This window comes from Natrix helvetica, assembly GCF_964273705.1.
Source record: "Natrix helvetica genome assembly, chromosome: 11".
Classification (NCBI taxonomy): Eukaryota; Metazoa; Chordata; class Lepidosauria; order Squamata; family Natricidae; genus Natrix; species Natrix helvetica.
In genome coordinates, this window is record NC_138562.1 from 6,268,188 (window position 1) to 6,280,731 (window position 12,544).

General features: G+C 42.2%; 1 protein-coding gene across 4 annotated transcripts in view; it reads left to right on the forward strand.

Moving 5' to 3' along the window:
- Nucleotides 1–12,544, forward strand: part of CAPN6 (calpain 6) — a 106,342-nt gene that overhangs the window by 62,382 nt on the left and 31,416 nt on the right. For all 4 annotated transcript variants that reach the window (XM_081963988.1, XM_081963991.1, XM_081963989.1 and 1 more), the window contains exon 11: nucleotides 944–1,065. In XM_081963988.1, coding sequence (XP_081820114.1) covers nucleotides 944–1,065 — 122 coding nt within the window. The remainder of the gene's footprint in view (nucleotides 1–943; nucleotides 1,066–12,544) is intronic.

The following is a 12,544-nucleotide window of genomic DNA, read 5'->3' on the forward strand; positions in this document are numbered from 1 at the left end:
GAAATGCATTAAAGTTCCTCATCCGTGCAGTATTTTGGTTGTAATTTTTATCATCACAAATAGCTGTCTAATGGCTTACAGACCATATCTGGGGTGGCTGATAAAGGCAAATATTTGTAGGTCAGGGCTGAAATGAGGCGTCCTTCGTGCTCTGTGACCTTGGTTGTTTTCTTGCAGACCCAGTTTCATCACCCAGCTAGGTAATATCATCAGTCCTAGTGCAAGTTCAGTGAGCACCAAAGACCCCTAATATCTGGGGTGACTCAAAACAATGAACTAAAGTGAAACCATTAAAGTATGGTGTATCATTTAGCAAATTTTATTTTTAGCCCAGTATATATTAATTATATTAGCAATCCTGGCTAATCCTTGGCTTGAACTAGGCCAGTGATGGCAAACCTTTTTGGCACCGAGTGCCAAAATACATGTGCATGCCTGTGCGCACGCTGGAGGGCTGGAAACCCGAGTACCAGTTGGTTGGCATTCTCGTACCTGTGTTTTGGGCATTTGGGGGGCATTTTCAGGCTGATTTTCAACTGAAAAAAGGCCTGAAAAAGCCCCCAAAACAGCCTAGAAAATGGCCCATAAAACATCCCAGAAAATGCCCCCAGAACAGCCCAGAAGACAACCTGAAAATGCCCCCCAAAAAAACGGCCTGAAAACACCCAGAAAATGCTCCCCAAAACAGCCTGCTTTTTGACCATTTTTCGGGCCGTTTTCTGGCATTCCAGCACCCACGAAAACCCACTGGTCTTCACACACCAGAAACAGAAGAGCAGCTGACAATGGCACATGTGCCCACAGAGAGGGCTTTCCGTGCCACCTCTGGCATGCGTGCCATAGGGTTGCCATCACAGAACTAGGCTATAAAGTTCCAATGGAATGTACATAGCTACTACTCTTTCCTTCTAACCGACATACCTATTTCACTTTGATATTTCAGGGAGCTGAAGCTGCACAAACCCAGACTGTCTTGTCTGGATATCCTACTGGGTGTCCCTAAGAGGATGTCCCTCGTTAAGGTCTACAGGGTGGAAGGACTCCAGAGTCAAAACAGTCATGGGGGTAAGTCCTGCCAAAATGCTTTCCGAGCAACGGAAAGTCGAGTGAAGCCAAAATCGAAAAATTCATTCCTTTACTGCTAGTGCCTATCTGTGGTTCACTGAAGGAGTTATTGCTTAGCTACACCCAGTGCAAAATTTTCAAAAGACTAACCATTTAGGACTCTCCATGCTTGTGTTGGAAGAAATGTCCTTCTGGGTTCAGTTCCAAGTGGAGAAAAAGACACTGGAAACATGGAAGCCGCTTGGAAAGATGGTTTAATGGTGGACAGGACCACATGGCTTGAGCTCCTGAACAGAAAAAAAGGAGGAGTTGCTGAGAGTGCCCTAGTTTTATGCCCTTTCTGGATCCCATCCCAGAACTTACTGTTCTTGTGTAAGAAATGCATTCTGATTGGTTGTCAGACTCCCGGGGCAGGGGATGGGTGTCATAGGTAACTTTGTAGACTGTCCTGAGACCCAAACTTCTTTGCCTTGCTGGCTGATGTAATTTTCCCAGGTGCCTTGTGGTGAGTTTCTGTTTGCTAGATAGGTCTGCCTGAAGGGGATAGATCTTTGTTATATAGGATAGACTGGCTCAGGCCTTAGTGGTCCATTGACAAAGGTGGTGGTGGGGAACTGAGTTTCTGCTTCCCCTTTAGGGGAAATATTCTACCCTTTCAATATTTCCTAAAATATTTCATTTTCTATGAGAACGGTGGGTTTTAACTTCCTACAATCCCACTTACGATTGTTGATGTAATGCAGAAGACGCATGTGGCCATTTCAGTGGTTTAAAATATAGAAAAATAGGATTGGAAGGGACCGACAAAGCTTTTCTAGTCCAACCCTCCCGCCTGTGGCAGGAAATCCTGGACAAATGACTCTTCTTGAAAACTTCATGAACCCATAACTTCCGGAGGCAACCTGTTCCGCTGATTAATTGTCCTCACTGTCAGGAAATTCTGCCTTAGTTCCAGGTTGGTCTTCTCTTTAATCATCTTCCACCCCATTACATCTTGTCCTACCTTCAGATGCTTTGGAAAATAGGTCAACCTCCTCTTCTCTGTGACAGCCCCTCAAGTACTGGAAGACTTCTATCATGTTAGCCTTAGTCCTTCTCTTTGTTAGACCAGACATACATACCTCCCTCAATCGTTCATCACATGGTTTAGCTTCCAGATCCATAATCAACTTGGTTGGCCTTCTCTGCACTCTTTCTACTGTCTCCACATCTTTTAGATGTTGAGAACAATTTGTAGTGTGATGACCGTCTATCTCAGGGGTGTCCAGACTTGGCAACTTTAAGACTTGTGGACTTCAACTCTCAGAATTCCCCAGCCAGCTCTGCTGGCTGGGGAATTCTGGAAGTTGAAGTCCACAAGTCTTAAAGTTGCCAAGTTTGGACACCCCTGGTCTATCTGGAACCTGCACTGCATATCGGACATTAATACAATCAAGCGAGTCCAGAGATATTTCACGAAAAGAGTCCTCCACTCCTCTGCTCACAACAGAATACCTTATGCCACCAGACTTGAAATTTTGGGCTTAGACAACTTAGAACTACGACACCTTTGGTCTGACCTGAGCGTAGTACATAAAAGTATTCGCTACAACCTGTCAATGACTATTTCAGCTTCAACCGCAATGATACATGAGCACACAATAGATACAAAATCAAGGTAAACCATTCCAAACTCGATTGCAGAAAATACGACTTCAGCAACAGAGTGGTCAATGCCTGGAATGCACTACCTGACTCTGTGGTTTCTTCCCCAGACCCCCAAAACTTTAACCTTAGACTGTCTACTGTTGACCTCACCCCATTCCCAAGAGGTTTGTAAGGGGCGGGCATAAGCGCACCAACGTGGCTACTATCCCTGTCCTACTGTCCCCACTTATTTGTATCCATTTCCTGTATTCATAATCATGTTTATACTTATATCTATTATCTTATACACGCTTGACAAAGCAAGCAAGCAAACAAACAAATAAATAAAAGAACGGGATGCAATATTCGAAACTAATATAAATCCCTTTTGATTATTGAGCATTTGTCCATGCTGTTGTACATATCGAGCATCCACCGCTGGTTTTTCTAAATATGTGCTTTTGCTGATAAAACAGTCATTGATTTCTGCCTTCCTGCAGCCTTAATCAATATCAGAATGGCCTACTACCACGTGGGCAATGCAAAAGCCAATTTACTTGAAAGTCAACCAGTGCCCTCTGCTGTCTAAATACTGCTTTCGGATGCTTTTCTGCTACTTTCCTTAACAACAGCAGCAAAAACCTATAAATCAAATTAAATTGTTTGCCACTCCACCAGAATTAGATCTTGGGTTAGCAAATGGCTTTCGTGACATTTTCTCCGTTATCTTGCTTTGGATCCTTTTGAAAGGAGAACAAGAAAACGGGACCCAAGTGAAGACTGGGATTTTCTGAATGCATTGATTAATGGTGGACCAGCCGACCCTAAAACCAGCTAGTTCCCTTTGCAAGTATGTTTTCTTGTTTCAGCCAGACATTTCTGTTCCACAAGTTTTGCAGAGTTTTATGATTGTGTTGAGGAGGCTGATTGATCTGTAGTTGGCAGGAAAATCCTTTTCTCCTTTTTTAATATATGGGGACAATGACTGCAAGCCCCCAATCCTTGGAGGCTTGGCGAAGAGCAAGACCAAAGTTGGGGCCCACAAGTTTACGCTGTTTTTAATGGTCTCTGGAGGAATTAGATCTTCCCCTGGGGTCTCTTTTATTCTTAGTTGAGCAACAAGATTCTTGCTTTCTGTCTGTACCTGAATGCACTGTTAGAGTTTGAGAGATCACAAGGGGAAAGATAAAAGGAAGGAATCGAAAGAGTACAAGAGCATAATAAAAAAAGTATGGGATGTTGAAAGATGTCAGGCCCCCAAGAACCAAGAATGACAGTTAGTTTTGAGTACCATATTTTTCAGAGTATAAGACGCACCGGAGTATAAGACGCACCATGATTTTGAAGAGGTAAATTTAAAAACAATTTTTTGTGGAACTCTGCAGGCCTCCCAAACCCTCTGCATGCCTCATGTTTTGCACTAAACGGGGGGGGGGGGGGGCGTGCAGAGTTTTGGGAAGCTTGTAAAATGCTCCTGGGGGCTGGGCCCCCCAAATGAGCAAAAAACGGGCTGTTTTGTGAAAAATGGGCTGGGTTTTTTTGCAAAAAAAAGGGTATGCAGAAGGTTTGGGAGGCTTGTAGAATGCTCCTGGGGGCTGGGGGGCAAAAAAGGGCCCGTTTGTTTGCTCATTTTTGTCTTCCTCGACCCTCAGGAGCACTTTGCAAGTCTCCCAAACCCTCTGCACATCCATTTTTGCAAAGGAAAGGGGGCGAGGTTTCGGTAGGCCACAAATGCTGTATTCAGTGTATAAGACGCACCCAGATTTTCACCCTCTTGGGAGGAAAAAAGTGCATCTTATACTCCAAAAAATACGGTAGTTTCTGTATTGTTGTTTACCTGCAGACAGAATCTAGCCAGACTAAAGCAACTATCTGCATAACTACAGATATATTCTGTGAACTGCTGGGAAGGGGCTGCTTTTGCCCTCTTCCTGCCTACCAGACATTCCAAGCTCCATTGTCTCTTTGCCCTCTGAGAGGCAGATCCTCCTTCCTGGGAATCCAAAAAACATCCCACCACTAAAAAGGCCGTATGAACTGTGCATCTTTCATGTGCCTGAATCAGGTGGAGGCCATCCTCTTCACCGATGAAGACAAAGGAGTTGGCAAGGCTAAAGGAGTCTGGTGCTGTTTCATTGAAATATAAATGAACTTAAATGTTAACTAAAGCAACTGAACAGAGTTGCCCGTAATTCTCCATATATTTAATCATCTTCCCCATCTGTTGCATTAATAATGAACATTTGGCAGAGTCTTGGGGAACCTCACAGTCAAGATTTCTAATAATTGGCTGCAGCTCTGGGACTCTGGGCTATTTTACTCATAGATTAGTAAATTCTATAAACAACAGAAAGATCTGAGCCCTCTTCTACATTACCCTCATAGGACTTTTCCCAGCACTGAGTATCTCAAATGGGGCCTGTTATTCACATGGCCCTTATTTGACCTTATTCGGCAAATCCTAAATGCTAATTCAGTAGTCCTGAGAGCAACATCTAACTATCGTACCTAAAAGTATTGACAGCATGTCATGGATAAGCATGGAAGTCCATAAAGTGGTAAAAGGTTCCTATTTACAGCATAAATGTGTGGTTAGTCACAAAAGTGACTGAAGGTGACCATTACGCATTTCATGGACTGCAAAAATAAGAAAAGAATGGAATGGAACGGAACAGAATAGAATTCTTTATTGGCCAAGTGTGATTGGACCCACAAGGAATTTGTCTTTGGTGCAGATGCTCTCAGTGTACATAAAAAGATAGGATACATTCGTCAAGAATCCCAACACTTAATGATAGTCATAGGGTACAAATAAGCAATCAGGAAACAATCAATATCCATATAAACCGTAAGAATACAAACAACAAAGTTACAGTCCTGCAGTCATAAGAGGGAGGAGATGGGTGATAGGAACAATGAGAAGACTAATAGTAATAGTAATGCAGCCTTAGTAAACGGTTTGACAGTGGTGAGGGAACTATTTGTTTAGCAGAGTGATGGCGTTCGGGGGAAAACTGTTCTTGTGTCCAGTTGTTCTGATGTACAGTGCTGTATAACATCATTTTGAGGGTAGGAGTTGAAACAATTTATGTCCGGCTCTGTAGATATTTTCATAGCCCTCTTTTTGACTCGTGCAGTGCACACGTCCTCAATGGAAGGCAGGTTGGCAGCAATTGTTTTTTTTCTGCAGTTCTGATTTTCCTCTGAAGTCCGTGTCTGTCTTGTTGGGTTGCAGAACCAAACAGACAGTTATGGAGGTGCAGATGACAGACTCAATCATTCCTCCGTAGAACAGAATCACTAGCTCCTTGGGCAGTTTGAGAAAGAAGAAATGAAGACATCCTAAACCAAAACCTCACCAAAATTATCACTTGATGTCAAGCTTGCCAAACAGAGGCTGCTCTCTTTTAGTCACATCATGCAAGCTGACTCACTCGAAAGGTCAGTCTTGATGGGAGTGTTCAATGGAAAAAGGAGAAGGGATTGCCCTAGTACCTATTGGCTGGACACTATAAATCAGTTGCCCCCAATATTTTGGGCAATAGTGATTGGTTCCATGGAGGAGACGTGGTTACATGTGCTGCCTACATCCCACAGATGGGTTTCATTTGTTTGTGTGGCCTGGTTTCTGGCATGCCAAGACCGGCGCCAGTCCATGGCCCAGGGGTTGGGGACCCTCGTTCTAAAGGATGGCACTGGAATGACCATGGCAGATTTGAAGGAGACAGTTTGAAACAGAGGGACATGGAGAGGGCTGAGCTAAGGGTCAGAGTGGCCAAGGATAAGACACAACAGAATGGCTGACGATGACAATCATAAAATATGCTTTTTAGAAGATAAGCCAGTGAAGTTGCCTTCTTCTCAACTGCTCAGAGCTTTAGAACTATAGAAAAAAGAGACAGGGCCTTGATTGTCACCTTCATTTTGACTCTTGCCCCACTGGTGAAATCCAGCAGGTTCTGACAGGTTCTGGGGAACTGAAATTTTGAGTAGTTCAGAGAACCGGCAAATGCCACCTCTGGCTGACCCCAGAGTGGGGTAGGGATGGAGATTTTGCAGTATCCTTCCCCTGCCACACCCACCAAGCAACGCCCACCAAGCCACACCATGCCCACCAAGCCACACCAACAGTACTGGTAGTAAAAAAATTGAATTTCACCACTGTCTTGCCCCCCCCCCCCGCCCCCGTTCTCCATGGATGTTCCAAATGTAGATAACAAATGTTTTGGTTATCAATGTGTTCCATAGAGCTTCACAATAACACAGCCCACCCCTCGGCCTTTGACAGCCACAAACATTTGTTTTATTGATCTGTTGGTGGTGCCCTAAAAAGGCTGAGAAAGCACTTCACTTCTCTTCCTCGCTTCCTCAGGGAATGTCAGAGGCTAAAAGCATTCTGCAGAGAATCTCTAAAAACAGCAGTTTCAGCAGAAAAAGCAGCTCAGTTTCCAAACCGTTTTGTCAGCTGCTTATTTTGTTATTTGGGACCCTGACAACAGCAAGATGATGATTTATTTGTACTGTCCTGTGGCATTCAACAAAATTGCATTAATATTATATATACTTATATTTAAATATTTAACTAAACCTGGGAACTAATTGAGCAATCTATGGTAGGTGATCGAGAAGCGACTTAGTTGGTTTAAGACACACGCTCCATGCGGTATCACTTCTGAATTAAGGGGAAATCTTATAATCAAATGGCTTGAATCAACACTTCTGAACATGTTCTTACAAACCTGTTCTTTATATATATATATATATATATATATATATATATATATATATATATATATATATATATATATATATATATATATATATATATTTTCCCTTGACAGATTTTATTTTTAGACCATTTAGAAACTGGTTGTTTCATTTTCTCCATTTTAGAACTCAGTGACTTTTTCAAGAATAGATAACAAACTCAGTGCTAGCAAACTTTTTCCGAGTGCCGAAATGGGAGTGTGTGTGTGTGTGTGGGGGGGGTGCCGGAAAATGGATGAGCGGCCACCTGGTGCCCATGTTGAGAGATTGTGATTGATGTTAGAAGTGCATATTGAAATATTGAATAAGGAAAAAAGGAAGGATCACATCTTGGAATATTAGAATGATAAGGGAAGGAGGGGGAGGATTAAAATAGATGGAAAATAAGAGGGGGAAATAGTAAAAACAGATGTTAAGATGATACAACATATGGCAGAATTATGAGAAGGTTTAGAATTGAAGGATGATAGTCGAACTTATGTGTTAGTAAAACTAAAAATGAAAAGGATTATTAGAAATAATAATTCCCGCAAGGAGATGTATAAAAATAAAAAGTAAATGCGCGCCAGCCAGCTGGTCTCCGTGTGCACATACGTGCCATATGTGCATGCTGGAAACCCGAAGAGCAATGGGTGATGGCTCGCATGCCCAGAGAGATGACTCTGCATGCCACTTCCGCCATGCGTGCCGTAGGCTCAGCATCGCGGACCTAGATCAATGCCTTAAAATCAAGAGAGCAATTTTATTTCTAGTTATGCAATTTATCTTCCTTGCCAAGCCTAATAAATCCAGAGCGTCTCCTACAATCGGGGACTCTATAATTCAGCACTGCATTAACATTCTTAACTGTTTCTTTCTCAAATTGTGTTGACATAGTATGTGTAATATTTTGAAACCAAAACAAGACCATTGTTGGAGAAGACCAAACCGTATGTGCTAAAAAGCTTTCCAATATCCAATGCGCCACAAAATATCCAAAATCCAGCCCTTTTTAAACACCCTTCAAATAAAGATGAAATAACGCTTTTTGATTAATCGGTTTCATTTTTAAATCAGAAAGAGTATAATTTACATTTCTTACCAAGCAGATCCATCTTCAAAAGTAAACATTCTAAGAGTGCTGAAGCCGTTTAGTCAATGCAGCTGTATCTATTGCTAAGTCTCTTTTAAACAACAATTGGAAATCAACCAATTCAAAGTATTGATGTGGGAGAAATGCAGGCAGAGCTGGGAGGCAGACTTAAGCTTCTCAAACAACCAAATAGCAGAGTTGGAGGGGACCTTGTAGGTCATCTAGTCTAACCCCCTGCCCAAGCAGGAGCCCCTAAACCATTTCTGACAGATGACAGTCTAGTGTCTTCTTGAAAGCTTCCAGGGATGAAGCTCCCACAACTTCTGAAGGCAACTTCTGTTCCATTGGTTGATTGGTCTCCCTGTCAGAAAATCTCTCTTTAGTTCTAGGTTGAATCTCTCCTTGGTCAGTTTCCATCCATTATTCCTTGTCTGGCTTTCAAATGCTTTGGAAAATAGTTTGACCCCCCCCCCTCCTCACTATGATAGCTTCTCAAATATTGGAACAATGCTATCATGTCTCCCCTGGTCCTTCTCTTCACTAGACTAGCCAGTACTTGCAACCGTTCATCATATGTTTTATCCTCCAGTCCCCTAATCATCTTGGTTGCTCTTCTCTGCACTTTTTTTCAAAGTCTCAACATCTTTTTTGTAATATGGTGACCGAAACTGGAGGCAGTATTCCAGGTGTGGCTTTACTAAGGCTTTATAACAAGTCATTAGCTTAGAGTCTAATCCCTCTTGAATTCTGCTGACCATTATCTCGGGTGATTTTAACATTGGACTTTAGGTGACTAGATTCTTGCATATAGGCTTGAGCAAGGATTGTAGGAGAAGAGCCGAATCCTGATTCTTTGCACCCGACATTAATCTTGTCAACTAAAATTCAGTACTCAGTAAGGGTCAATGGAGTTCAAGAGAGGTTGGACTTGGATCATTTCATGGTACTCTAATGACTCAAAGCTAATGATGCACTTAATCCCCCCATCCCCCAATTCTGCCCGTTGTTCTCCTACTATTGATGCTATAGCTTCCCATCACTCCAATAAAACATCTTCACCACTATTTTCAGATCCAAATTATTCCATAATATTAAGGTTTTTTTTGATTTGGGATCAAAACATAACCACTTGCCTGCTAATAACCAAATATATTTAAAGGTAAAGTTTCCCCTCGCACATATGTGCTAGTTGTTCCTGACTCTAGGGGGCAGTGCTCATCTCCGTTTCAAAGCCAAAGAGCCAGCATTGTCCGAAGACGTCTCCGTGGTCATGTGGCTGGCATGACTAAATGCCAAAGGCGCACAGAATGCTGTTACTTTCCCCTACCAAAGGTGGTTCCTAATTTTCTACTTGCATTTTTACATGCTTTTGAACTGCTAGGTTGGCAGAAGCTGGGACAAGCAACAGGAGCTCACTCCATTACGCAGCATTAGGGATTTGAACTGCTGAACTGCCGACCTTTCTGATCGACAAGCTCAACGTCTTAGCCACTGAGCCACTGCGTCGCTACCTAATACATTTAGGACCTTAGAAGCTTGTTTAATATACCAGGACCCTAAAACTAGTAAAGATATCAAAGTGCATATTGCATATTATCTCTTCAAATAGCCCTAAAGAGGGTAGTATTAATAAAAAGTCTGATTCCACAAAATATAGAATAAAAGCTCAATGATATAATTGAAAATCTGTCAAGTTGAAGCTGCCCTCACCATAAAGTAACCTCTATTCAGCCATCAGTTTAGCCAGCCATAAAATCGTTCTTATTAATTTATAGTTAAATATCATAATAATGATCATTTTACTCCAGAGACTTAATGGAAGTTTCAACAATTGAGTTATATCTACTGAAATTGTATCTATACATTTAGACATGTTGAATTCAACATCTTGTGATGTATTTCAGAAAGTATTTAATGCAGTCAAGGGCATTACTTCATTTTGGTCTTCTGCCTTCACGTTGATATTAACTCCTAGTCATTGCTTGGATGTGTCCTAGCAGTTTTCTTGACAAGATTTGTCAGATGTTGTTTGCCATTTCTTCCTTCCTAGGTGAAAACCCATAACACCAACAAAAATGAAATCAGAACCATATAGAATACAATACAATAGCAGAGTTGGAAGGGACCTTGGAGGTCTTCTAGTCCAACCCCCCTGCCTAGGCTGGAAACCCTACACTACTTCAGACAAATGGTTATCCATCACTTTCTTAAAAACTTCCAGTGTTGGAGCATTCACAACTTCTGGAAGCAAGTTACTCCACTAATTAATTGTTCTAACTGTCAGGAAATTTCTCCTCAGTTCTAAGTTGCTTCTCTCCTTGATTAGTTTCCACCCATTGCTTCTTGTTCTGCTCTTAGGTGCTTTGGAGAATAGTTTGACTCCCTCTTCTTTGTCGCAGCCCCTGAGATATCAGAACACTGCTATCATGTCTCCCCTGGTCCTTCTTTTCATTAAACTAGACATACCCAATTCCTGCAACCATTCTTCATATGTTTTAGTCTCCAGTCCCCTAATCATCTTTGTTGCTCTTATCTGCACTCTTTCTAGAGTCTCCACATCTTTTTTATATCATGGTGACCAAAACTGAATGCAGTATTCCAAGTGTGGCCTTACCAAGGCATTATAAAGTGGTATTAACACTTCATGTGATCTTGATTCTATCCCTCTGTTGATGCAGCCTAGGACTGTGTTGGCTTTTTTGGCAGCTGCTGCACACGGCTGGCTCATATTTAAATGGTTGTCCACTAGGTTTCCAAGATCCCTCTTATAGGGATTTTTTTTCAGTATCCAACAAAACTTGGAATTGGGTCCAAGTTTTATACACCAAATTCTTTCTTCAGCACATTGCATTGTCTCTAGTTCCTTATGCTTGAATTGAATCCCAAGAGAAGCATGTCCTCCCAGGTGACATCTACTCAACTACTTGCCTAACAGCACAGAGAGTAAAACAAATTGCTTTCATTTCACTTTGTGCATTCCTAACATTATTTCTGTCTCAAAATATCCACGGAACAATGTTGTTTCATGACACACTGTTGAGGAAACAGAGACTGCCAAACTCATCTTGATTCTAATCTGTTAGATAAAGGAAGTTGGATCATGTTCATGACAGATGAGAATGTGTGCCAATTTCCTTGCCCAGTCCTTGAAAAATATGTGCTTTTCACAGCCTGTCTGCTAATTGGGACAACATTTCTGATATTGAGAAATGTTTTCCTTTACATACTTTTTTGCCAGTCCAGCCCACCGGGAAAACCAGTTTTTTTTCTGCATCCCAAAGTGAGTCTTTTCTCTAGACTAGCTACCGTATTTTTCATAGTATAAGATGCACCGGAGTATAAGGCGTATCAAGATTTTGAATAGGCACATTTTTTAAAAAAATGTGTTTGCACTCTGCAGACCTCCCAAAAACGCCCCGTTTTTCATAAAAATGGGCCTGTTTTTCATTAAAAAAGGGGCATGCATAACCTTTAGGAGGCTTATAGAGTGCTCCTGGGGGCTGGGGGGGGCAAAAACGAGCAAAAAACGGCCCGTTTTTCACTCATTTTTGCCCTCCGCAGCCCCAGGAGCACTCTGGAAGCGTCCTAAAGGCTATGCACGTCCATTTTGCTGAAGGGGGCGGGGTTTCAGGAGTCCAAAAATGCTGTATTCAGTGTATAAGGCGCACCCAGATTTTCACCCTCTTTTTTTGAGGGAAAAAGGTGCATCTTATACTCCGAAAAATACAGTATATCCAATTCCTGCAACTGTTCTTAAAACATATAAAGAACAATTGCAGGAATTAGTCTAGAGAAAAGGGCAGGGATGGCAAACCTTTCCAGCACTGAGTGCCAAATTGGAATGTGTGTGCATGTGTGAGCACCAGAGTGCCAGGAATCCAGAGAGCAGCTGGGCGGTGCGCATGCATGCGCCAAGCAGCTGGTCTTTGGGTTTCCAGAACATGCATGCACGCCAGTCAGCTGGTCCTTGCGCATGACTGAGCACCAGAAAGCCGAAGACCAGCTGGGCAGCGC